This window comes from Caretta caretta, chromosome 17 (genome assembly GCF_965140235.1).
Source record: "Caretta caretta isolate rCarCar2 chromosome 17, rCarCar1.hap1, whole genome shotgun sequence".
NCBI lineage: Eukaryota > Metazoa > Chordata > Testudines > Cheloniidae > Caretta > Caretta caretta.
The window spans coordinates 20,120,822-20,148,722 of NC_134222.1; the positions used below are offsets into that span (position 1 = coordinate 20,120,822).

Sequence of the window (27,901 nt, forward strand, 5' to 3'; positions counted from 1 at the left end):
CGCGAGATTTGCCGCTCAAGGCGCGCCCGGGCGAGACTGCGCCCACCAAAGGATCGCGAGAGCTGGGCAAGGGGTGGTCCCCAACTGACGTCAGCCTTGGTTACGGCCGAGCGTCGCTGCGTAGCAACCGGGAGGTGAGCTGGGAGTGGGGCTGGGCCCAGGGCTTTCAAGACCCCGCCTGAGCTAGCGCGATCTGGACAGTCAGAATGGGTACCACAGGGGGCACAGCTGCAGGGGCCGCGGGTGTCATGACAACAGACCTCCATGGGTGCCATGGCAGCAAATGCCACAGGTGCCATGGCAACGGATGCCACAGGCGTGTTAGGTGCCATGGCAACGGATGCCACAGGTGTCATGCTAATAAATCTCCATGGGTGCCATGGCAACGGATGCCACAGGTGTGATAGGTGCCATGGCAACTGATGCCATAGCAACAGACACCCTGGGTACTACTGCTACACACTCCATGGAAGTGGCATTGAACAGAGTACTATTTTGCATTAATTGAAATTTGATGTCATATATTTTTACAAAATATAAAGAGAAACTCCAAGGGGATGGTGGGCGGGGAAGGTTGGATCTGGTCAGAGGAAGATCTCAGGCTTTTCCGTCTCCCATTGCCAGCAGGAGTGGTGTCTATCTATTCTGTTTCCTAACAACACAGACACTTGGGAAACACATGTTTCTAAATTACTGAGAAATAAATTGTTAATGACCATGGCCCCAATCCTGTGAAATGCTGAGCTCCTACATCTGCCAGTGGGGTCAGCCTCAGCACCACTCAGTCCCTAAATATAGAAATACTGAACATGGATTTTTTTCTCCAAGAAAACAGTTTTAAGAAATGTTTCAGAGTAGCAGCTGTGTTAGTCTGTATGATTTTAGGCAATAGGATCTGTCCTTGTTCGTTTCATATCTGAGTGATGTGCACAGGTTTGGATGCTCTGTACAATGTACATTATATTCCATTTTTATATTTCACTATTTAAATTAGATTTTTTTAGATTGAATTCTGACCTATATTTTAAAAAGTCTGATCTTGCAGTTCTCATGGAGCAAATATCCCTTATGAAGGCAAGGATTTAAGGACTCAAGCTTGGGCTCAAAGTTATTGTTTTCATTCATAGATGAGTTGGGATGAATAAAAAGTAAATTCTTCATGTTAGCTTGGTTATTTTGCAAGAACTCACTTTTTAAGAATGTATTGACTCTTTAATTATTATTTCCATCCAGTAAAATGGCAGGGTTGGTTCTCTGTGAGCCCACAGAGCTTTACAACATCTTGAACCAGTCCACGAAGCTCTCCAGGTTAACTGAGCCTAACTATCTCTGTTTACTGGGTAAGCTAATGAGAGTGTTGATGTGTATTTTTGTTGTGCAATTTGTCATACAGGTCATTCTTTTGTTTAATTATTGGGGCTAAATTGTTGGAAAACTTTGTATATGCTTTGGGAGTGACCCAACTGCCATAAAAGTCAGTGAAAAGATGCCTAGTAACTGTAATGGGAGTTTCAGAGTAACAGCCGTGTTAGTCTGTATTCGCAAAAAGAAAAGGAGTACTTGTGGCACCTTAGAGACTAACCAATTTATTTGAGCATAAGCTTTAGTGAGCTACAGCTCACTTCATCGGATGCATACTGTGGAAACTGCAGAAGACATTATATGAGTTGAATCAGGCCCTTTGTAAAATGACTGTACAAGGTTCAGGGCAACAGGGATAGGTCTCTCATTCCTGTTTGAACCATTAGTATCATATGATTGTATGGTGCCCAGAGGTCTTTGTAAGTCACTGTGATTTTATGTATAGCAGTTAGTATTTTACTTTGTAGCTGCATCTTTTATTAGAATTTGGGAGACGATTTATCTTCGGCTATGTCTTCACTACAAATATAGATGTGTTTTACAGTGAGATAATTATTTGGAGATAAGCATCTCAATGTGAAAGCCTAGCTGAGACGAGACACAGGAGTTGACTTGTGTCCACTAGGATTTCACATTGAGGTGGCTTTCTCAGAATAGGTGTCTTAATGTAATAAATATACCTTTATTTGCAGTGCAGACATAGCCTTAGAAGAGGCACCATTGTCTTGAGGACTGAGCATGTGTCTGGAATCCGGGAAAATGCTGAGTCCACTGCTTGCTCTGCTGCTGTCCACTTAATCTCTCTGGACTAAATTTAGAAATGGTGTAAATGAAAGTGTTAATTGCGTGCCTTTAAGTAGGTGTAACTTACTTGCTGTGGGGGGTGGAAGAAAGGGGTATAACAGGAAAAGCAAGTAACAGGAAAGCAGACACCTCCGGCTTTGTTGCCGATTTGTATTATTTGCTTTCTCTGACACACCACTCTCCAGTCCCACCCTGTCAGCATGTAAATTACACCCTTAAGTCACCTTAGAATCATAAAATATCAGGGTTAGAAGGGATCTCAGGAGGTCATCTTGTCCAGCCCCCTGCTCAAAGCAGGACCAATTCCTGATTTTTGGCCCAGATCCCTAAATGGCCCCCTCAAGGCTTGAACTCACAACCTTGGGTTTAGCAGGCCAAAGCTAAAGCCACTGAGCTATCCCTCGTGTACCTTACCTGTGTGTAACTTACAACACCTTTTATATCATCTCTGAATTGGCTCTCAGTCAATTTCCCCTCAGTCAAATGGTGATAATGGGCCAAATCCATACCTGGCGTAAATCCATTTAATTACACCTGGGATTAATTTTGCCTGATAATATTGCCTTCCTCACAGAGTTGTTGGGAGGAATAATTAGTTAATGTTTGAACGATGCTTTGAATACATGAAGTGCTATATAAATGTTAATGAGTTATATTATTTTATAATAGGAACTACTGATTCATTTAGAAATTTTTCATAGACATTGTTTTAATGTTGCCATATTATAAAAGTGGTCACGTTAAAATGGCACCTACATACTCTACACACTTGCTCTCTGGGTGCGTTCCATCATATCTATTTAATGTAATAACAAAATAAATTGTAACTATTATTTGGGTTAGCACAGTAGAGGAATAGAGTTATGGGAGAAATTGCTGGATACTGGTCTGGCTTTTGCATCATCAATAGAATTGTTTGCTAAATTCCAGTTGCAGCACCAAATTCTGCCCTGTATTACATTTATGCAATCTCCATGCAAGGACTGCAGACTTTGGTCCTGCAGAATCTTTGGTCCTGCAGAAATCTGCAGAATTTCAGTGATGAAATATGAGAAGGAAATAATGCAGCTTGATTTTCAGACCCCAGGTTAAATTCATAAAGCTGACATCTTGAAAAAATATTGTTTTGCTTGCAAACGGAGACATTTAATCTGAAAGTCAATAGGCACAATAAACATGGAATCCCATGAAGAAATGTTTACAATCTGTATTTTGGTGATGGGTATCTAGTTGTAAGATTTGTAGAGCTCTTTGCAATCTAAACTGCCATTGGCTTCATTAGGAGCAGGATTCTGTCTTGAAGACACTATGTAAGCCATTCACACAATCTTCGTTGTTATTTTCAGATGCCCGTACAAAGCGTGAGTACAATGAAAGCCATGTGATTACAGCAAGAAGGGTTAAACAGGTAAGTTATGGTTTCAAGTGGGTTTGTCATTCATGTGTGCTGTCCATGACCTTCTGTTCTGGTTGGGGGGAGAGGGGTACACTAATGAGCATATCACCTGGTCAGTGTCACCAAAAGGGCTCCAGGGAGCTGACAGCAAGCTAAAGCTGCCCCTCCTCCAGAAAGTAGCAGTGTAAACACCACTTAGGCTTCTCAGGGAGGTATCTTTCTCAGGCACAGCAGCCCTTGCTGTCATGGGAAGAGAACACTTTTGTATCCCTGTGTTCCAGCAGGGGTGAATGCTTTGGATCATTAATGAGACACACACACTAATGAGTCTAGGATTTAGCATTTAGCAATGAGATAGAATTAGCCGAAAAGGATGAGGAACTCCCCTGCCTGATTCTGGAACGTTTAAGTTATCCCACAAGAGTTGATGCAGATTAGGGTAGAAAAGAGGGGAAGTGAGATTATAGTAGCCTAAAGAAGGGAGACATTGAAATTGAATATCAGGAAGAATATTCCAGCAATAAGAGCTATTACATTGCAGAGTTGTCTAACAAAGGGCTGAGGGGAAACCCTCATTGCTTGAGATGTCTAACATTAGAGAGGACAAAGCATTCAAAAATCTACTGTATTGGCAGGTAAGCCGACAAAGTGACCTTCTAGGTATTTTCCATCTCTAACTTCTGGGATTCACCTAAAGGAGTTATTTACACAAGTCCCATTAATGGGAACTGTGCTTCTAACTCCCTTAGGTGGCTTTGCAAATCGCAGCCTTAAGTGCCTTCACTGGTAAACATCACTGCATTCAATAAAAATTACAGGTGAAGATTTCAAGAAAATAGGAACAGTTGAGCTGGTCTAAAATAGTTCCATGGTGACCATTGTAGTGATAAATAAATACTGCAGGGCTGGAGGCTGCTAACTTAGGGGGAAACACATTCAGAGATCTGGGGGGAAAAGCTGATGCTCAAAGGACAGGATGAAACAAGGGGTGACTCTGAGGAGGCCACACTGTCCACTGCTTTGCATTTACAGTTGTGCAATGTAGATGTAAATCGCTACCATTCTGAAGTAGTTATACCCACTTTACATTGGTGTAAATGATTGCTCAGGGTGAAAGGCAACAGTGAATCAGGAATGAGTTGGTGTAGCTTACATCTTCTTGCAGTTCCTCGGCATATAAGTTACACACCACCCTAGCTCTCCCATAGACTTAGACCCAGACCCACTTGCTGACATGTAAATTACATCACTTCTGAATTCTGCCCACTTTCTTCAAACTAAGGTACAAACTAAGGTACTAAGGTAATTTGGAAGAAATTGCTAGGGATAGTTCCATGAGGAAAAATGCAGTCCCCCTCCTAATAAGATTCTTTTGTGGTTTTGCTAGAATCCTATGGGGGAATATCTGGTACCTGAATCAGTTGAGCTGGAGTGTGTCAAATATTGTGTCGTGTATGATGGCAAAACCAGCTTTTTGGATGATACCTATTATGATGATTATGAGGAGAAGGAGAAGGATGAAAAGGGTATGTTTACTGGCTAGCAAGAGATTCTTACTACAGCTCACAGTTCAGCTGTATTCTGTTCTCTTCTATCAAGCTCACCACCTTGGTATGTGAATGCCTCTCATTCCTCATTTGCCTTTGTTACCTTACTGCTATTTCAAATAACGTGACAAGAATATTTAAGTGCACAGCCTTTATTTTGGTAAATACCATCAATAAGCCTCTGTCTGGCATACTATTTCACATGTTCTATTCTAGGCTTTCTAAACCTAGATTTTCTTTCACGGTCCCTGGGTCTAGGCTGGCTCCTCTTCTAATATGTGTGAACCCTTTACTTTCAAAATTATTTCAGTGGAAAATAGGCTATTTTTCCCAGTTCAACTGGGGTTGAGTTTGTTTATTTATTGCTTTTTTAGGGACTAAAGCTGCCTCAGAGACCTCAAGATCTAAATCCAGTTCTTCATGTTCACAAAGTGAGTTCTTTCTTTTTGTTAGTAAGCTCAGGATAAAAAAAAAGAAGAATTTGCATTATCATAGTAACAAAAATAGGACTTACCTTTAATGAGAGTAGTAATTAGATGAAGTTCTGTGGCAAATGCTTAGGTCTGGAAACCCAGAGAATAAAATGCAGATCGTGGCACTGATAGCTTTGTGCATCTGTTGAGTTCATTTAAAGATACCAGGAAACATTGAAATTATTTTTTCCCAAATGGCAGATTACCTTTTAGACCCTGAACTTGTAGTGACATGGCAGCTCATTGCAGAATCACAGCCCTGGCTTCTAGATCTCCCCTGCCCCCCGTTATCCAGTGTTGCGATAACAGTTCTAGTTAGCATAGAAGTATTTTGCAAATACAGATGTTTTTAAGAGGATATGATCCACTTTGTGCACATTTCACCTTGTTTCAGGCATTAGTTTGAAAGTGACAAAGCTAAGAAAGTTGACATTTCAACTGCTAATTTCTTAAAAGTAGCTTTGTGAATTCTGAAAAGCCAGCTAGTTGCTATTTTCTGGATAAACTTTTCCAGAAAACCTAACGAAAGTCTTGTCTACGCATGCAGCAGCACAGTGTGGTTTTTCACACCCCTGAGCGATGTCAGTATCCTGGCCTAATTTCCCAGTGTAGACCAGGCCTAAGAAGTGAACAAACCCGTACCTTGCCTTTGGTATATGCTCCAATCAGAGCTTTAGGCCTTGATTCTGCAATGGCCTGTCTGCTCAGAGGTCATTATGGAATAAAAGGCTTAGGGCTCACATTCTGTACAGGAAAATCATTGGGCCTATATGTTCAAAAGTGACGAACAATTTGGAGTGCTTCAACTTGAGACTTCTTAAAGAGACCTGATTTTCAGAGAGCGGGTGCTCGGCACTTTCTGAAATTCAGATACCTTTATGGTGTCTCAACTTGGGCACCCCAGAATTGATACACTAAATCATTAGGCACTGGAAAATGTAAAGCCTTCATCTTTGCATCAAGCTCATTGATTTTTTTTCTTCTGTATCTGTGGTACGTTGTTCTAAACATGTAATTTGATTTGAAACGGTCTGATCGAGACTCCTGTTCTAAATCTAAGAGCCAATCCTACAGACATTTATGTACATGCATAACTTGCTCACAGGAATAGTCTCATTAGGTACACACTAAAATGGGACCTTATTTCAGAGTTTTATTGCAGAGAAAATCATCTCCAATGAGACATGAAAAATGGAATGCGATGGAGAACCAGAATCAGATTTCCATTGTGCTAAGTTAACTGCTTCTAAAGTAGATACAGCTGAAGGCAATCAGAGATGAGTCTGGGGAGGAAAACATCCTACATCCCCTATTTTTAGCCCCACTTGGGGTCATGTTAAGATCAAAGATGGGAAAATTTCCCAAGGCACGTCCCTGTGTCCCCTCTGCCTTTTGTTTGGTGGCATAATGAGGCAAAGAAAAAGCCACCCCAAGAACTAGGAATATTATTTAGTTTTAAAATAGCAGTACTTCTCTGAGGTGTACCTCACTGCAGGGGATCCACAGAGAATAACAGGAGTTAAAATAATACCTGGACCTATGACAGGAGCAAGAGAAAGAAAAACACGTTCCCCACAGGAAAAAAAAAGTGACAATAGAAAAAGAGGTACGCAGGGAATGTCAGAAACATCCCCAGTGGCTTCCTTACAGCAGCAGTGGCTGGAGAGTGATTGTAGCTTTTAATCCTGCTCTCTCAAGGTTCTTCAGACATCAGGGTGAAATCCTGGCCCCACTGAAGCCAAAGGGAGTTTTGCCACTGATGTCAGTAGGGTCGGGATTTCACCCCAAGTACTCAGGGCCTGTTGGAAATAACCCTCTCCCGCATCTGATTCCCTGCAGCAACCGTGTATAATAGCTTTTCCATGTCTTTAGATGCTGAGGTAGGTGCTGCCATCCAGTGTGCCAGAGTCTTAGAGCAATTAACCCGCCACCCTGTCCGCATCCTGAAAGGAGGGTATGAGCGCTTCACTGCGTGCTACCATTTCTTGAGGACTCAGAAGATATTCTGGATGCCTCAGGTGAGATTATTGGAGAGAAGGGCCAGGCTTTCATGCTATAAACAGAATTTTTCTATGTACATTCAACTAATTCCAGTGAATTCCCTAGTAATAATTAAAGGGACACTGTCAATCTGCTGTCTAGTCAATTTTAAAAAAGGAGTCAAAAGTCATTTCAAGTAATACCCTTGCCCCTGAGTCCCTCTGCTAATTTTTGTTCTTTTACAACCACAAGTATCTATTTTTCTCTCCCTGATGTTGTGGGGAAAAACTCACAAAAACAACAGAGGAAACTGACTAACCGGAAAGTGCGGTTAGATTAAACAAATCTCTTTCAGTTATCCTCATCTGAGATGTTATAACAATAGCAGGTAAACATGTTTGGCGGAAATTGTGACTGTTGTTTTTTTTTTTTAAATGATAATATGTCTTTAATAACTTCTTACATGCAATGGCTTTCATCCCAAAGGATCACAAAGCAAATGGATACATTTTTTTCAGTATTGACTCAGGGAGAAAAGGGCCACCTATTGAGTCACTTATATTATTTCCAGCAGCGTTCTCTTATCCAAATATTAACCTGACTGGAGCCTGCTTAGGCATGAGAGATAAGCATCCCACTTTAACATCTAGGGCAAGGCTTAAAAAAAAAATAAAAGGTAGTGACTCGTCACTGCAACATGTCTTTTCTTTCTGTTACTTCTTCTATTTCACACAAGGTGCAAAGGAGAAAATTAATTGTTTTTGTGCCCTTTTTTGCTTCTTTGTGATGCCTGACACTCCATCTACCTCAATTCTCACGGCAGTTACAGTTAGATACAGCATTCTCCTATCTGCCTTCTCTAAACTATTGTTCAGTGCAGCTTTGTGCTGTCAAACAGCTATTGTGTCTCATCCTAGTGAGGGCTGCATTTCAGTGGTGAACACTGGTGCACAGTCACTACTCAACCCTCTTCCCTTCCACCCTTGGCATGGCTACAGAATTTTGTCCTTAGCCTTCATGCTGCCCAAATAGTAGGCTGCTAAGCTATGCTCAGAATTTTTCGTGCTCTGGTAGAAGCGATGAGTTGGAGTTGTGTTATGCAGTCACACTATATCTGCCAGTCCCATTTGGTAAGTGGTTTCATTTGGCATTGTACCAAGTAATTAATAAACTCTAATTAATCTGAGGTACTAGTGTCCTTCCCTACATTACAAAGGACATAGTCTATCTCTTATTCTTTTTTTTATTCCAGCAGGGCCACATTGGCAGTGACCATGGTAATTTCATTGACTGAGTCTAGAGATAACTTCTGATCTTCAGAATATCTGTCTGATTAAATGAATGTACTCCATTTCTGTTTGAATGTAGGTGCAGAACATAAACTTAGCACTGGTTCATTTCTTCTCAGGATTCAGGTTTAAGAACTTTACAAACTAAGATTAAGGCAAATAGATATACAGTTCTTTCAACTGCATTGATCCTTTTGTTTCTCTTGTGCAGGAACTGGATGCTCTTCAGCCATACCCTGTAGAGATATTGCCCGGTCAGTTATATATGGGAGATTGCAGACAGGCCTGTGACCAACAGATTCAGAAGGATCTGAAAATCAAAGCACAAGTCAACATCTCAGAGGAGATTGCAACACTGTAAGTCAAATGGTCCAGTTAGATTTGCATCGAAGCTGCATGTTAGGAAACCTTCCAGGAACCTTGTGAGATACTCATTCAGTCAGAGTAGGATGGTGATTAGAAGTAGTGGGATAAACTTAAAGCTATTTAATGCTTGTTCTTCTGACTTCTCTGCTATAGAGGTTGCAAAGCAATGACTCATTACTGCATCAGCCTACCGTAACTCAGAAGCAGTGAGACTATGTAGAGCAAGAATGGGATCTTTAGCACTGGGACCCAGATCCTCAGAGGTACCTAATCTGGGCCTAGGAGTTCAATACTTAGCACCAATCCTCACAATGGGCCTAATGCTAAATTTTGAAACAACATTTAAGAGGAAAACTTACAAACCAACATGCTTTAAAATGTAATTCATTTACCTTTTGTGTGATTTCTCTTACTTCTTTTTCTGTATTTGTCAAAGACTGAAGCTATTTGACTAGCCACTCAAGTCAGTGGGCGAGTGATATTAGAACTACAGCTCGATACAGCCAAAAACCCAGTGACATTTTGCAAGGATGTGACCAGCATGAAGCGAGTGAGGAAGAATATAGCTTTCTGCCTGGTTACGTCTGCACAGCCAGTTTTACTAATAACCAAGCATTTCTTGTGGATCTGGCTCCAAAGAGAACCCTCAAAAATCTCAGAGAACTCTCAGCTCTGAGTCACTGCTCATTACATGAAATGCATCTGCATAGCTTAAAAATTCCTCTTCATTGTTTTGCAGCCTTTTCTCAGTGAGGTGAGATACCTTGTGAGGTGTATAACACCTTAATAAGAAACCACATGGAGCAGCATCTGTGTATGTTAATTATATATTTAGGAAACTCCTAAAACATGTCTGACATGAAAGAACACTTGCTTTCAGCTATCTGCCTTCATGAAACTCCCAGGTAGAACATACTATAGGGTCATGTTAATACATAAATACCAACACAGTTTAGGGTGGCTGACTGATAATGGAACTATTGGTTATGCACCTAATGCAGCCTCAGTGTCTTACTCACCCTTCCTTACTATGCTGATGACAATGAAAAGTTATTACTCATGGAAATGCAAATAAAATATTACTGATTTGCCCCAGGCAAGTAGAATTTGGCAGAGCTACTTTATTGGCCTGTTTAACATCTCTTCTGTGCGCTCCCTTTCCAGTTTCACAGATGAAAGCAAAACACTTCATGTGTCTGTGGCAGATTCCCCCGACGCAGATCTTTTTTCCTTTTTCCCCACCATTTGTCACTTCATAGGTGAGTGGTTTCTGATCTACAACTATCAAGTGTGCACACTGTTCCTTTGAGTGTGGAGGTTTGTAGTTTTAACCCCTAGAAACATGGTCCCAACAGCCACTGCTTACTGGAGGTGTTCAGTCCATTTACTGGTGTGATGGGTTCCCCCACTCTCGGGGTGCCACCTGGAACTGGGGTAACACTGAGCCTGCCTGACCCACCAGCCTGGACTCCCTTTTTACCCTGTAATGTTGTGACAAGTTGCTATGCTCTCAAAGCTTGCTATTTCACCAGCATACACACAGGTAGGGATACACTCAGGTGCAGCACTACGCACACAGGTTCTTTAACCAGCCCCTGCATGGGAAGGCAAAGCTAAGGCACCTCCCAGTTCCTAAGGCATGCACCCCGCTCTAGAGGGTAAACCCAAAATTATACCATCTTGCGGTGCACAGAGAACTGTATAGCATAAGCTCATGAAATTCGCCCCCTCCCTCAAAGTGGAGAGGCATATACACAGCTTTCTGCCCCAAGTTATGATTTCCACACACTGGTTTTAGACAAAACAAAAACAAGTTTATTAACTACAAAAGATAGTTATTAAGTGATCATAAGGGATAGCAAATAGATCAAAGCAGATTACCTAGCAAATAAAACAAAAAACGCAGCCTAAGCTTAATACGCTAAATAAAGTGGTCATAACTAGCAAATTCTCACTCTGAATGTTGTTTTAGGCAGAATGCAGAGATTCTTGAAGGCAAGCTGCACTTGCTAACAGCTTAAAACTCCAGATATTCCTTTTACAGGCGAGTAAACCCTCTAGCCTGGGCTCAGCCCTTCCCCCAAGTTCAAGTCTTTTGTTTCTCAGGTGTTTTCAGCAGTCTTCTTTCTTGGGCAGGGAGTCAGTGAAGAACGAACTACGATGATGTCACTCCCCTGCCTTAAATAGGTTTTACATATGGCGAGAACCCTTTGTCTCCCACTTTTATTCCCATGCCCCAGTCAGTGGAAAAACACTTGTATTATCATGGAGTCCAGTACCAGGTGACTTGGTCACATGTCTCTGTAGGACCACAGCAGCCATGAGACAGAGGCTGTCTGTAAGGTCCTCAGGAATGGCCTCCCAGAATGGCTCCCGGATGGGAGATTAGCATCTTCCAAGACCTACTGTTCTCCCTAATGGCCCTTTCCAGCCAGCAATCTAGACTGATTGCATTCTGCCTAGTGGGTGTTCCCTTGGTGTAAACACATTTGTAATAGATGCCTAGACAATATTCCTAACTTTAGATACAAAAATGATACATGCATAAAAATAGGATAATCACATTCAGTGAATCATAACCTTTTCAATGATACCTCACATGACATATCTTGCATAAAATACAACTTAGTTATGCCATAATCATATCAGAACCATATCTCTATGAAGAATATGGGGCATAGTGTCACACCTCCCCCCTCAGATTACTGTCAGAGGGTTAGTCACTGACAAATACAAAGGCAGTGTGCCTGATGTCCTCCTTAGGTCATGGTTCTACAAATCCCAAGTTTTACCAAACATTGGAGTGTCATCCACAGGTGTTTTTGCAAAGCTCTGTGTTTCTTTTGCCAGGAAACATTTTTGTGTGTAGCATTGTTAACATAATGCAGATCTCAACACCTTTGGAGTGTAGGTGTCTTGGCATTTAGCCACCAATGCCATGAGATGGTGTGCCTCAGTTTCCCCTTCCACACAGCAGTCTAGGTTTGTTATGGTTTTTCTGCTGTGCTGGCTGTTACTGGCCGGCTCCCTATGGAGCTGCATTCCATCTCCAGAGCTGTGCCCATACAAAAAATCCACCCTCCCTTCTAGGGTTTCTTTGTAATTTTCACTCCAAACATTGGAACTTTCCCCACCCCCTTCTCTCAGCAGCTTTCGCTTAGTTTCTGGGTGAATTTTACCTGCCCGGGAGATTGCTTCCTCCTCCCCTTTCTCAGGTGGGTCATTAGCATTTTCACTGACACTCAAGTCGTTAGTAGGATTCTTATCCTGTCTTAAAGAGACAGAGTTAGTTTTCACAAGTACATTAGGAACAGCATTTTGCAAAAGTGGGACCTGTATTGGGATACCCTCTGTCACCCCTCTCTTTGTTCCCAAGAGGTCAGTTGTATGACTGCTCCCTTCTGGGAGGTCAGTTACACATTTCCCTCTTAAAACCTGAGCCACGGGCTGGGTGCCTGGGAGCACAGACGCTGACCCAGCAAATCTGGTCTGGGCAAACCCTCCCATGTGATCAGTGGGGAGACACTCCTCTACTCCCCCAAATTCCTTCTTAACCTCCTCCTCTAAGTCACACACATTTCATAGAATCATAGAATATCAGGGTTGAAGGGACCTCAGGAGGTCATCTAGTCCAACCCTCTGCTCAAAGCAGGACCAATCCCCAATTAAATCATCCCAGCCAGGGCTTTGTCAAGCCTGACCTTAAAAACTTCTAAGGAAGGAGATTCCACCACCTCCCTAGGTAACGCATTCCAGTGTTTCACCACCCTCCTAGTGAAAAAGTTTTTCCTAATATCCAACCTAAACCTCCCCCACTGCAACTTGAGACCATTACTCCTCGTTCTGTCCTCTTCCACCACTGAGAATAGTCTAGAACTATCCTCTCTGGAACCACCTCTCAGGTAGTTGAAAGCAGCTAGGAAATCCCCCCTCATTCTTCTCTTCTGCAGACTAAACAATCCCAGTTCCCTCAGCCTCTCCTCATAAGTCATGTGTTCCAGACCCCTAATCATTTTTGTTGCCCTTCGCTGGACTCTCTCCAATTTATCCACATCCTTCTTGTAGTGTGGGGCCCAAAACTGGACACAGTACTCCAGATGAGGCCATACCTACGTCGAATAGAGGGCAACGATCACATCCCTCGATCTGCTCGCTATGCCCCTACTTAATACATCCCAAAATGCCATTGGCCTTCTTGGCAGCAAGGGCATACTGCTGACTCATATCCAGCTTCTCGTCCACTGTAACCCCTAGGTCCTTTTCCGCAGAACTGCTGCCTAGCCATTCGGTCCCTAGTCTGTAGCTGTGCATTGGGTTCTTCCGTCCTAAGTGCAGGACCCTGCACTTACCCTTATTGAACCTCATCAGATTTCTTTTGGCCCAATCCTCCAATTTGTCTAGGTCCCTCTGTATCCTATCCCTGCCCTCCAGCGTATCTACCACTCCTCCCAGTTTAGTATCATCTGCAAATTTGCTGAGAGTGCAATCCACACCATCCTCCAGATCATTTATGAAGATATTGAACAAAACCGGCCCCAGGACCGACCCCTGGGGCACTCCACTTGACACCGGCTGCCAACTAGACATGGAGCCATTGATCACTACCCGTTGAGCCCGACAATCTAGCCAACTTTCTACCCACCTTATAGTGCATTCATCCAGCCCATACTTCTTTAACTTGCTGTGGGAGACCGTGTCAAAAGCTTTGCTAAAGTCAAGAAACAATACATCCACTGCTTTCCCTTCATCCACAGAACCAGTAATCTCCTCATAGAAGGCGATTAGATTAGTCAGGCATGACCTTCCCTTGGTGAATCCATGCTGACTGTTCCTGATCACTTTCCTCTCATGTAAGTGCTTCAGGATTGATTCTTTGAGGACCTGCTCCATGATTTTTCCGGGGACTGAGGTGAGGCTGACTGGCCTGTAGTTCCCCGGATCCTCCTTCTTCCCTTTTTTAAAGATTGGCACTACATTAGCCTTTTTCCAGTCATCTGGGACTTCCCCCGTTCGCCACGAGTTTTCAAAGATAATGGCCAATGGCTCTGCAATCACAGCCGCCAATTCCTTTAGCACTCTCGGATGCAACTCGTCCGGCCCCATGGACTTGTGCACGTCCAGCTTTTCTAAATAGTCCCTAACCACCTCTTTCTCCACAGAGGGCTGGCCATCTATTCTCCATGTTGTGATACCCAGAGCAGCAGTCTGGGAGCTGACCTTGTTTGTGAAGACAGAGGCAAAAAAAGCATTGAGTACATTAGCTTTTTCCACATCCTCTGTCACTAGGTTGCCTCCCTCATTCATTAAGGGGCCCACACTTTCCTTGGCTTTCTTCTTGTTGCCAACATACCTGAAGAAACCCTTCTTGTTACTCTTGACATCTCTTGCTAGCTGCAGCTCCAGGTGCGATTTGGCCCTCCTGATTTCATTCCTACATGCCTGAGCAATATTTTTATACTCTTCCCTGGTCATATGTCCAACCTTCCACTTCTTGTAAGCTTCTTTTTTATGTTTAAGATCCGCTAGGATTTCACCGTTAAGCCAAGCTGGTCGCCTGCCATACTTACTATTCTTTCGACTCATCGGGATGGTTTGTCCCTGTAACCTCAACAGGGATTCCTTGAAATACAGCCAGCTCTCCTGGACTCCTTTCCCCTTCATGTTAGTCCCCCAGGGGATCCTACCCATCCATTCCCTGAGGGAGTTGAAGTCTGCTTTCCTGAAGTCCAGGGTCCGTATCCTGCTGCTTACCTTTTTTCCCTATGTCAGGATCCTGAACTCAACCAACTCATGGTCACTGCCTCCCAGATTCCCATCCACTTTTGCTTCCCCCACTAATTCTTCCCGGTTTGTGAGCAGCAGGTCAAGAAAAGCTCCCCCCCTAGTTGGCTCCTCTAGCACTTGCACCAGGAAATTGTCCCCTACGCTTTCCAAAAACTTCCTGGATTGTCTATGCACCGCTGTATTGCTCTCCCAGCAGATATCAGGAAAATTAAAGTCACCCATGAGAACCAGGGCATGCGATCTAGTAGCTTCTGCGAGCTGCCGGAAGAAAGCCTCATCCCCCTCATCCCCCTGGTCTGGTGGTCTATAGCAGACTCCCACCACTACATCACTCTTGTTGCTCACACTTCTAAACTTAATCCAGAGACACTCAGGTTTTTCTGCAGTTTCGTACCGGAGCTCTGAGCAGTCATACTGCTCCCTTACATACAGTGCTACTCCCCCACCTTTTCTGCCCTGCCTGTCCTTCCTGAACAGTTTATAACCATCCATGACAGTACTCCAGTCATGTGCGTTATCCCACCAAGTCTCTGTTATTAGTCATTTGTGCTCCCTAGAGTGGGATCTATCCCCTGTTCAGCTGTGGGCTCCTTATTGGCTCTTTATTTTACATATTATTTAAATTAACATCTGCACCAATGTCCTTCCTACACTGTAAATATTGATAGCATTTTAATAAAACATTCACAGTTCTCAAAAACACTCATTAAAAACCTTGCTTAAACTAGTTATAACCAAAACATAACAGTAACATGACCCTGCATCTTATCCTTGCTAACTCTTCCTTTCCCATAACACTCTGTCTCCAACTTATCTCTAACTTCTCACACTAGCAACTTCAATTTTCCATACTCATCCACACTTAGGCTAACGTAGGTCCAAAAGCTAACTTCTTAACCCAATCCATCCTATAGCGATGGGACGGACCCTTCTGGGGCAGTGTAGGGAAACGTGTCCTGACACTGCCCAGCTGTCCCTATTCAGTGGTTTAAGTGGGCTTGTGTCTCTGGGACTATTTATCTGGCACCTTTCACCAGCATTAGAAATTCACTTTAAAAATAACAGGAGTGGGGAGAGTTGTCTGGCTTTGATTTTCAAGACACTAATTTGTAATGCACTTTTCTTTGTTTAGATGCTCAGATGGCTCTTGGAGCAGTTCTGGTTTTCTCTACCCTGGGTCTAAGTCGGAGCAGCACGGCAGTAATGGCCTTCCTCATGCATTCATCCCATTATCCCTTAAAGGTACATTGGCACTTCTGCTTTCTGCAGAGAGCGACTTGGTCTCCTGTACATTTCTATTTCTGAACTCTTCTGAGGTGTGTAGTAAGGAGGAGCAAATAACCTGTGCTTTAATTCAGACTCCCTGAATACATTGTGTGACATATCTGTAATATCAAGGAGGAGACTTGGATTTGATTCCTGGGTGGGCCTGTGAGAATGCAGCTCAGAATCTGCGTGGCGAGTGATATGTATCTACCCTCCCCTGTTTGCCAACAGACCCGCCCAGAAGCCAGGACTACAAACATGACTTACTGGAAGGATTACAAATCTAAGCAACTCTGCTCTCCTGGATCTCAGAGAGAGAGAGAGAGAGAGACTTTCTGAGTCTGGGAGCTACCGTGAGCTGGCTTTGTCCCTTACTACTGAGGGATATGGGAAGTCCAGTCCACGCTGTTTGTGCAACTCTGGCTTTGTGCCCTAAAGCTGAGGTTAGCAGCATGGCTGTCTTTAAAATCCCAGATTGCTTCCCCAAGACCACATACCTTGACCCACAGATATTGTTCTAGGGAAACCCAGAATAGGGTTGCACTAGTCTAGGAGGGGTGCCCTCCTCAACCTTAAAGGACCAGCACACCTGTCATAACCATACAGCTAAGGGTAGCCTAGAGTTCCTCCTTACCTGTAAGGGGTTAAGAAGCTCAAATAACCTGGTTGGCACCTGACCAAAAGGACCAGTGGGGAAAGAAGATACATTCAAATCTGGAGAGAGGGAGGCTTTGTTTGTGCTTTTTGTTGGGTGTTCTCTCTCGTGGGACTGAGAGAGGCCAGACTGAAATCCATCTCCTCCAACCAATCCTGAACCAGTCTCTAATATTACAAAAATAGTAAGTAAAGCCAGGCAAGGCATGTTAGATTGTCTTTTGTTTTAGTTTGTGAATTTTCCCTTTGCTCAAGGGAGGTTTATTCCTGTTTTTTGTAACTTTGAACTAAGCCTAGAAGGAGTTCCTCTGTGTTTGTGAATCTTTTGTTACCCTGTAAAGTTATCTTCCATCCTGATTTTACAGAGGTGATTCTTTTGCCTTTTCTTTAAATAAAATTCTTCTTTTAAGACCCTGATTGATTTTCAGTGTCCTAAGACCCACGGGGGGTTGATCCCAAGGATCGGTCCTGGGGCCGGTTTTGTTCAATATCTTCATAAATGATCTGGAGGATGGTGTGGATTGCACTCTCAGCAAATTTGCGGATGATACTAAACTGGGAGGAGTGGTAGATACGCTGGAGGGGAGGGATAGAATCATAGAATCATAGAATATAAGGGTTGGAAGGGACCCCAGAAGGTCATCTAGTCCAACCCCCTGCTCGAAGCAGGACCAATTCCCAGTTAAATCATCCCAGCCAGGGCTTTGTCAAGCCTGACCTTAAAAACCTCTAAGGAAGGAGATTCTACCACCTCCCTAGGTAACGCATTCCAGTGTTTCACCACCCTCTTAGTGAAAAAGTTTTTCCTAATATCCAATCTAAACCTCCCCCACTGCAACTTGAGACCATTACTCCTCGTTCTGTCATCTGCTACCATTGAGAACAGTCTAGAGCCATCCTCTTTGGAACCCCCTTTCAGGTAGTTGAAAGCAGCTATCAAATCCCCCCTCATTCTTTTCTTCTGCAGGCTAAACAATCCCAGCTCCCTCAGCCTCTCCTCATAACTCATGTGTTCCAGACCCCTAATCATTTTTGTTGCCCTTCGCTGGACTCTCTCCAATTTATCCACATCCTTCTTGAAGTGTGGGGCCCAAAACTGGACACAGTACTCCAGATGAGGCCTCACCAATGTTGAATAGACTCACAGATAGGATACAGAAGGACCTAGACAAATTGGAGGATTGGGCCAAAAGAAATCTGATGAGGTTCAATAAGGATAAGTGCAGGGTCCTGCACTTAGGATGGAAGAATCCAATGCACCGCTACAGACTAGGGACCGAATGGCTAGGCAGCAGTTCTGCAGAAAAGGACCTAGGGGTTACAGTGGACGAGAAGCTGGATATGAGTCAGCAGTGTGCCCTTGTTGCCAAGAAGGCCAATGGCATTTTGGGATGTATAAGTAGGGGCATAGCCAGCAGATCGAGGGACGTGATTGTTCCCCTTTATTCGACATTGGTGAGGCCTCATCTGGAGTACTGTGTCCAGTTTTGGGCTCCACACTTCAAGAAGGATGTGGATAAACTGGAGAGAGTCCAGCGAAGGGCAACAAAAATGATTAGGGGTCTAGAACACATGACTTATGAGGAGAGGCTGAGGGAGCTGGGATTGTTTAGCCTGCAGAAGAGAAGAATGAGGGGGGATTTGATAGCTGCTTTCAACTACCTGAAAGGGGGTTCCAAAGAGGATGGCTCTAGACTGTTCTCAATGGTAGCAGATGACAGAACGAGGAGTAATGGTCTCAAGCTGCAGTGGGGGAGGTTTAGATTGGATATTAGGAAAAACTTTTTCACTAAGAGGGTGGTGAAACACTGGAATGCGTTACCTAGGGAGGTGGTAGAATCTCCTTCCTTAGAGGTTTTTAAGGTCAGGCTTGACAAAGCCCTGGCTGGGATGATTTAACTGGGAATTGGTCCTGCTTCAAGCAGGGGGTTGGACTAGATGACCTTCTGGGGTCCCTTCCAACTCTGATATTCTATGATTCTATGCCCTCACTTTGTAACCAATTGGTTAGGATATAATTCTCAAGCCTCCCCAGGAAAGGGGGTGTAAGGGCTTGGGGAGATATTTTGCAGGAGGTAGGGCTCCAAGTGGCCCTCCCTGAAAGTTTGTTTAAATCACTTGGTGGTGGCAACATACCGTCCAAGGACAAAAGGGATTTGTGCCTTGGGGAATTTTTAACCTCAGCTGGTAGAAATAAGCTTAGGGGGTCGTTCATGTGGGTCCCCACATCTGTACCCCAGAGTTCCGAGTGGGGAGGGAACCCTGACAACCCCTCATTACGTAGCTCCACAAGTCTTCAGAAAAATATTGAGTGAAGGCTGAGAAGTACCTAGCTATATACTAGATTGATTGCTTATCCCCAAACTCCAGGATGTTCCTCGGTTTACTCAGTGTCCCAGCATTTTGAAAAGGTAGGTCTGTCTCTCATTCTGCCTTTTCTGGGCAGACCAGGGTATCAGTGGTATCCAATCTCCTCCATGCCTTTGAAGTGATTCCCGCTAAAAGTCTTGGTTGTGTTTGGAAAAGGAGCCCCTCTTCTGGAAGTTGAGTATAGTATTTGAATCCAAACTGTCCTAAAGCTGAGCATGGATCTGGCCCATTTTTTTGTGTAAACATTTGCAACACAAAATGAGGCTTCTTACCCTGCAAGGCACATCAAAGAGTAATTGCGGAATGAGTTTGCCAGCGGAATAATAGAGACTTGCTGTGTACTCTGCACAGGCACCAGAACCTACGGACCTACCCTACTAATATTGGATGTGATTGTTCCCACAGACTGATAACAGATCTATCACTATCATACCCTCCCATGCTGAGCCCTACTAAAATACTTAGCTTATTGCGCCCACAGTGCAAAAGTCCAAGGCTGATAACTGACTTTTCCCTTTATCGTGATCAACGTTTTTGTTTTAACATCTTGTCGAGTCGAAACAGAAATACATCTACTCCAGAGCACCCCCACCACAGGCTGCCCATAGTGAAACAGGCTGAATGCTTGAGATTCCTGTTGCACAAAGCTTTCCTATGGGATGATTCAAATAGACAATCTTGCTGGACTGCAGCAGTGAAATATACTCAAGCTGCTCTTTCAATTAGGTCTTTGACCCAGTTTGTACAAAAGTCTTGGAATGCTTTAGTGAGGCTTCAGGGATCTGGAGACATGAGCATGTTAAAAGAAATTGCACTGATAGAACATGCTCCTACCAAACCCTTACTCATATGAGTAACTAGTGTGTGTGGATACCCACTGATTACTTGTTTGATTAGGAAGTAATCATAGGAAGGTTGGAGATTTAGGCTGTTGGTCTCCAGTATCAGACATCCAGAAGAAACCATGCAATACCATTTCACCTTTCATGTTCTGTGTGTACATAAATCTCCTCACTGTATTTTCCACTGAATGCATCCGATGAAGTGAGCTGTAGCTCACGAAAGCTTATGCTCAAATAAATTGGTTAGTCTCTAAGGTGCCACAAGTACTCCTTTTCATTAAGTTTAAGCAATCCTAATTATGCTCCTGATTGCTATAAGAAATCCTGATTTTTATCTGGTGAGGGGGACATTACTCAGCAACTTCAGTAGTGTAGCCTGAGAGGAGTTCAGTGCATTTGTGTAACAACCCTGCTGTGTAACAGCATTCGAGCTAATTACCTGAAACTAACAAACAATCCAGATGGCTGTAATTAGCACTTTGGGATAGTTGGACGCTGCTTTGATGCTCTAGATCACCACTGTGTAATAGCATATAGTGCCAGTCCAGGAACAGGAGAACCTCTGTCATGCAGCTTTAGGTAGCTGCTGCTTCTCTGCTTTTTCCACTGAAAAAGATTGTTAGCATTTTACACTACAATCAGACCCAGTAGCCCAAGGTAGGGCTCTGGCACTGTCTTGCTGCAGAATGATGGCAGGTACATCATAGATGAAGAAAGAGGCCTGACACTGCAGGAATATTCATAACTAGGATATCCTGGTTCATTATATATAGGGCCCTACCAAATTCATGGTCAATTTTGGTCAATTTCACAATTATAGGATTTTAAAAATCATAAATGTCATGATCTGAGCGATTTAAATCTGAAATTTCATGGTGTTGTAATTGTAGGGGTCCTGACCCATAAAGGAGTCTGTGGGGGGTGGGGAGCGGGGGTTGCAACACTGCTACTCTTAATTCTGTGCAGCTGCTGACGGCGGCGCTGCCTTCAGAGCTGGGGGGCTGGAGACCAGCAGCTGCTGGCTGGAAGCCCAGCTCTGAAGGCAGAGCAGCCGCCAGCAGCACAGACGTAAGGATGGCCTGGTACGGTATTGCCACTCATCCTTCTGCACTGCTGCTGGCGGGTGCTGCCTTCAGAGCTGGGCGCCCAGCTGACAGCCACCAGTCTCCAGCCCTCCAGCTCTGAAGGCAGCACAGAAATAAGGGTAGTAATACTGCGACCCCCCCCCCCCTAAAATAACCTTGTGACCCCCCCTGCAACTCCCTTTTGGGTCAGGACCCCTCCCAATTTGAGAAATGCTGGTCTCCACTGTGAAATCTGTACAGTATAGGATAAAAGCACACAAAAGACCAGATTTCACTGGGGGAGACCAGATTTCATGGTCCGTGACACATTTTTATGGCCATGAATTTGGTAGGGCCCTAATTATGGAAATAAGAGTCTACCCTGAAGTTCAGATCTGATCCAAATTACCTCCAGGTTTGTTCTGGTTCATACCAATCCCTAGCTATGTAGTGCATAATCTGGTGGGAACCAATATGTAATTGTGTAATTTACAAATAGAACCACACAGTGTAACTGTGTTACATTTGCTTCCTACAGTATCTGCGTGACATTGTATGTAGTGTCTTTTAATAACACTCCACGGGCCTGCATTTGAACTTTGGAATTAGGACCAGTCTGCATTCTGCAGGAGTATTCTATTAGTAGTGAGTGTTACTACTGTGTTTGTACTCCCAGAGGTCAAACTAGATAAATAGTGGTGGGGGTCTGTACTGGGCCCAGTCCTATTCAACATATTCATAAATGATCTGGAAAAAGGGGTAAACAGTGAGGTGGCAAAATTTGCAGATGATACAAAACTACTCAAGATAGTTAAGTCCAAGGCAGACCGCAAAGAGCTTCAAAAGGATCTCACAAAACTGGGTGACTGGGCAACAAAATGGCAGATGAAATTCAATGTTGATAAATGCAAAGTAATGTACATTAGAAAACATAATCCCAATTATACATATAAAATGATGGGGGTCTAAATTAGCTGTTACCGCTCAAGAAAGAGATCTGGGAGTCATTGTGGATAGTTCTCTGAAAACATCCACTCAATGTGCAGCAGCAGTCAAAAAAGCCAACAGAATGTTGGGAATCATTAAGAAAGGGATAGATAATAAGACAGAAAATATCATATTGCCTCTATATAAATCCATAGTATGCCCACATCTTGAATACTGCGTGCAGATGTGGTCACCCCATCTCAAAGAAGATATATTGGAATTGGAAAAGGTTCAGAAAAGGGCAACAAAAATTATTAGGGTTACGGAACAGCTTCCATATGAGGAGAGATTGATAAGACTGGGACTTTTCAGCTTGGAAAAGAAACAACTAAGGGGGGATATGATTGAGGTCTATAAAATCATGACTGGTGTGGAGAAAGTAAATAAGTAAAAAAAAATTTACTCCTTCTCATAACACAAGACACCAAATGAGGGGTCACCAAATGAAATTAATAGGCAGCAGGTTTAAAACAAACAAAAGGAAGTATTTCTTCACACAATGCACAGTCAACCTGTGGAACTCTTTGCCAGAGGATGTTGTGAAGGCCAAGACCATAACAGTGTTCAAAAAAAGAGCTAGATAAGTTCATGGAGGATAGGTCCATCAATGGCTATTAGCCTGGATGGGCAGGGATGGTGTCCCTAGCCTCTGTTTGCCAGAAGCTGGGAATGGGTGACAGGGGATGGATCACTTGATGATTACCTGTTCTGTTCATTCCCTCTGGGGCATCTGGCATTGGCCACTGTTGGAAGAGGGCATACCGGGCTAGATGGACCATTTGTCTGACCCAGTATGGCCACATTGTTCTTATGTTAACTAAGGTTTCAGTGTAAAAGGATGTGCCCCAATTGTTTGCTGTGGAGACCAACCCATGGTAGATTGTTCTGCCTCCCCAAAACTAGTACATTACAATCCAGTGCAGTTGTTAGTGAATGGTCAGGAAAAATTCATGTGTTTCGCATACAGACTTGATTGCTTGTGTCACTTTAAATACATCTCAAGGAAATTACTTTTACTAGCCAGCATGGTCACTGGGGTATTGTGCTGTTCTATGGTTAAGGAAGCAGACGTAAGATCCTCCCTCTGCTTGGGAGGCAGAGGGCCAAATCCTGGCTCTTCAGCAGCAATGAGAGTTTTGCCATTGACTTCAATGAGATCAGGATTTGGCCTTTACTGTAGGTATTTATAAGATATCAATCACCTTGGTACTGAAGGACTTTGAATGTATTGTTTGAATCATAACACATTTATTTTCCATAGAGGAAGGTAATGTTTGCATCTTCTCATAGGCCCTTTCTGGCCACTCAACCACAGGTCAGCACTGGAGTTGGGTCCTGAGGCAGGGGAGGGCTAAGGGAACAAAGATACCAAGGCTGCCCAAGGTGAGTGTGGAAGAGAGACATGGTGTTAAGCCAAGAGCTCCCAAATGAGCAACAGTTTGATGGTGAAGCAATCATGTTGTTATTATTTGATTTGTAGTAGCTCCAAGGAGCCTGTCATGGACCAGGGCTCCTTTGTGCTAGATGCTGGTCAAACACAGGACAAAAAGACAGTCTCTGCCCTCTGAACCCTCCGAAGCCCCATAACATAATTTTAATTCCAAATCCCTGGTAGAAACACAGGGGGAAAGACTCTTTGCTCAATGTGCAAGGTTCACCATTATACCCCTGCCTTGCAGAGACCACCTCTAGGAGAGAAGTACTTCAGTCTTCATGCAGCCCTTAGCCTCACTGCTGAGGCTGCTAAGTAGAGTCAACGGCTTTAGTGAAACTGACACCTATCCCATGGAAACTAGACTGAGACCTCCAGTTCCTTTCTCCTACGCAACTGGACAGCCATCACTTGATCATGAATTTTGATCATTACTGAGCTGGACTCAAGCTAATGATCTTCATGGACTGGAGAAAGGCTCCATATCATAATACTACTTCCCTCAGACAGTTGCCTTGGTACTTCTTATTTTCAGAGGTCTAACTGTGTATTACTAAAAATGGAAGGTTAAAAAAACCTTGTAATTGACTGTGTCCTTTTCTTTCTCTACTGGTCCAGATACCAGATTTGGTTCATTTTTGTTCTGTATTTGCTCAGCACTTGGCACAATAGGGTCCTGGGCCATGAGTGATGCTCCTAGGTGTTATTAATCATTCTAAGACTTAGAAGTAATTGTAAGCTGGACAATACACAATAAGCATATTCCTGAGTCTTCTCCCTGTCTTTACTTGTATTTGTAGGGGGCTTGGAAATACATCCAGAAATGCAAAACAAACATGAGACCAAACCGTGGCTTTGTGCAACAGCTGTCAGACTGGGAAAGCCAAATCTATGGGTCAGCGATCACAGATATCTCCGAACCACATTATTGACAGGCAGCAAGGAGAGCATCCAACAGGCAAAGAAGCTTTCCTTCTGTACCACTGTTTAATTTGGGCTGTATTGTTTGGGTAAGGTTTGACTAGAATTGGTTGCTGTGAATAAAATAATAAGAATAATATAATAACCTTAACCTTTAGGATTGGTTTTCATCTTCACATGTTATTATTTACATCATTTGGGATCTAATCCCTTATTCAGGCAAACTTGCTGAACGGTCAATGGGAGCTATGCATGAGTAATGACTTAAGGATTTGGTTAGTTTTGTTTTAATTGTCACTCTTGTTGGCTGGGACAATTGCGGGCTGATTATCAAAGTGCTGAGCAGCTGCAACTCCCATTGAAGCCAGTAGGGGCTGCAGGTGAGCAGCATCATTGAAAACCCGTCCATGGATCTCTATCCTTGGATGGTAACTGGGTACTTAACCAGACAAACAGTTTCAACAGATAAATATGTGAGACAGAATTTCAACGATTCAGGAATTCACCCATTACAAATGTATTCTCTCAGATGTACAGTCCAATACCAAGATGGAGTTATGCCTTCACACACGCATGCATCTCCCATTGATTTATTGGGGCCCAGGCTCTCCAGCCTTGCCTCCTACTTGCATCCTCATATTTCAACAGTCAGGCTTCTTTGCCTTGAAGTTCTAGTTGAAGCTCCAGTCCTATTATACTAAGCCAAATTAAAGTCCTGCCCAAGCTGATTCCGTCACCAAAGTAGCAATAAGAAGGACACCTGAAGTCAAGCGAAAACGAGGCCACCCAAAAACAATCTGGCGAAGAGTTGTGGATGCCGAGCTGGAAAACCTGGGGCACAGCTGGGGAACCATTGAAAGACTTGCCAGAGACGGACAGGAGTGGAGGAGTTTCGTCGCTGCCCTAAACACCAGAGGTGTAATGGGAACATGATGATGAAGCTCAGTACCATCTATCTCAGGGACAGGCAAACTTTTTGGCCTGAGGGCCACATCGGGTTTCCAAAATTGTATGGAGGGCTGGTTAGAGGAGGCTGTGCCTCCCCAAACAGCCAGGTGTGGCCCGGCCCCCGCCTCCTATCCGACCCCCCCCTGCTTCTTGCCCCCTGACGGCCCCCCAAGACTCCTGCCCCATCCAACCCCACCCCCACTCCTGGTCCCCTGACCGCCCCTGGAACCCCCGCCCCTGACTACCTCCCACCGCCCCATCCAACTGCCCCCCCTCCTTCTTGACTGCTCTCCCGGGACCCCTACCCCCATTCAACCCCCGTTCCCCGCCCTCTGACCGCCCTGCCCCCTATCCACACCCCCACCCCCTGACCACCACCCTGAACTTCCCTGCCCCCTTACCGCGCTGCCTGGAGCACCAGTGGCTGCCGGTGCTACAGCCGTGCTGCCCGGAGCACCAGGACAGGCCGCCACGCTGCCCGGCTGGAGCCAGCCACACCACCGCGCAGCACAGAGCACCGGGTCAAGCCACGGCTCTGCAGCTGCGCTGCCCGGCAGGAGATCGCAGCCCCACCGCCCAGAGCATGGCACCAATGGCACAGTGAGCTGAGGCTGCGGGGGAGGGGGAACAGCAGGGGAGGGGCTGGAGGCTAGCCTCCCAGGCCAGGCACTCAGGTGCCGGGCAGGAGGGTCCTGTGGGCCGAATGTGGACCGCGAGCCGTAGTTTGCCCACCTCTGATCTATCTCCTTTTTAACATTGTAAATTCTGTACATTAGCAGCATAGAATAAGAGTTTATAGAAAATGTTATTTAGGCCTTACACGAAATTTTGACCTCCCTACCCTGATAGTTGTATTATGTCCTTCATTTTAAATCTTCATCCTAGATCTGAACCTTCAAATGTTTTTTGACACATTTGTACCACAACATTATTACAGCCTCAATAACTCTAGCGTGGGACAGAATTACTCAACCTTGACATTCTTGCTAATAAATTTAGATGACTAACTACTTCTGAGTGCTGAAATGTGTATGCTTTGTGGGAACTGGGTGACCAGAAATAAGCACCGGTGCTGTAAATCGCAATCAGAGGTAGATTTTCTGTACGAATGTCTTTTCACTGCAGTGAGATCTATAAATGGGTCTATCAGTTTTGTACTTAGTTTCAGATTTAGTTGGGGATTGGTCCTGCTTTGAGCAAGGGGTTGGACTAGATGACTTCCTGAGGTCCCTTCCAACCCTGATATTCTATGATTCTGTGATTCAGAACCATTATTTTTTAAGAAAATACTATGTACTTATGTGGCACCTTATGGTCCAGATCTTCAGCTGATGTGTATCAGCAGAACTCCATTGACTTCCAGGGAATTATGCCAGTTTACACCAGCTGAGGATCTGCCTTTATTTCCCAGGATTTCAGAGCAATTTATAAAGGTGGATCTCATTCTACCCGTTTTGCATATGGGGAAGCAGAAGCACAGAGTGATTTGACTTGTTTAATTGAGTGAGGGTATGGCTACACCGGAGTTAAACACCCATGGCTGGCCCATGTCAGCTGACTTGGGCTCATGGCACTTGGGCTGCAGGGCTGTTTAACTGTGGTGTAGACTTTCGGGTTCGGGCTGTAGTCTGGGCTCTGGGACCCTGCCCCCTCACTGGGCCCCAGAACTCCGACTCTACATCTACAGAACAGTTTTACAGCACCACAGCCTGAGCCAGCCCAAGTCAGCTGACACAGGCCAGCTGCAGAGGTTTAATTGCTGTTTATATCCTCAGTGACAGGTGCAACTAGGACGCAGGCTTGCTGACTTCCAGTTCCAAGCGCTAACCACTTGGTGGCACTTCTCAATAAAAGACTTACTTACAATTCTTTTCTTTCCTTAATGGGCCACAAGGCTTGTGCAGTCTTCCAATTTGTTCTGTAGCAAATGTATAGACTTTTCAAAGGGGCCCCAGGGAGTTAGGCACTCATCTCACATTGTATTGCAATGGCATTTGGATACCTAACTCTCTTAGACTCCTTTGAATATTCCAGCCCTTGCATCCGACAAAGTGGGTATTCACCCACAAAAGCTTATGCTTCAGTACCTCTGTTAGTCTATAAGGTGCCACAAGACTCTTTGCCGCTTTTACAGATCCCGACTAACACGGCTACCCCTCTGATAATACTTGCATTAGTATCTCAGATGTACTGATTTCAATGTCCCTCCAGAAGGATCTCCAGAAGTGAGCGCTGTGTGCAGTGCTGAAGGCTTGTACCGATTTACAATGAAAGGGCAAACAATCGATGAAGTTAGCCCCCGAAGAGGAAAATAAGCAAGGAATGAACAGATCCTCACAAACACTGCACAAAGATTTCCTCACATAAAAAAATATAACTCTAATCTAACAAGAACATCAAAATAACACATTGGGGG

General features: G+C 44.2%; 1 protein-coding gene across 5 annotated transcripts; it reads left to right on the forward strand.

Annotated features, from left to right (window-relative positions):
• On the forward strand, positions 1-24,688 carry STYXL1 (serine/threonine/tyrosine interacting like 1). Of its 5 annotated transcripts, none has more exons than XM_048824096.2 (11): positions 1-134; positions 1,234-1,340; positions 3,513-3,574; positions 4,950-5,088; positions 5,484-5,540; positions 7,455-7,600; positions 9,063-9,208; positions 10,382-10,476; positions 16,134-16,243; positions 23,475-23,567; positions 24,417-24,688. In XM_048824096.2, the coding sequence occupies exons 2-11, from the start codon at positions 1,238-1,240 to the stop codon at positions 24,546-24,548; spliced, it is 1,083 nt and encodes a 360-aa protein (XP_048680053.1). In that variant the 5' UTR covers positions 1-134; positions 1,234-1,237; the 3' UTR covers positions 24,549-24,688. The 5 variants fall into 5 exon arrangements, with proteins under 5 accessions (XP_048680053.1, XP_048680058.1, XP_048680057.1 ...); XM_048824097.2 differs by lacking the exon at positions 1-134 and adding an exon at positions 190-210; XM_048824101.2 differs by lacking the exon at positions 23,475-23,567.
• The last annotated feature ends 3,213 nt before the right edge of the window (positions 24,689-27,901 follow it).

Coding starts and splice junctions, on each gene's coding strand:
- STYXL1 (XM_048824096.2), top strand. CDS start 1,238: ATGGCAGGGTTGGTTCTCTGTGAGCCCACAGAGCTTTACAACATCTTG. Junction 5,541..7,454: donor CAGTTCTTCATGTTCACAAA/GTGAGTTCTTTC, acceptor CCATGTCTTTAG/ATGCTGAGGTAGGTGCTGCC. Junction 9,209..10,381: donor TCAGAGGAGATTGCAACACT/GTAAGTCAAATG, acceptor CTCCCTTTCCAG/TTTCACAGATGAAAGCAAAA.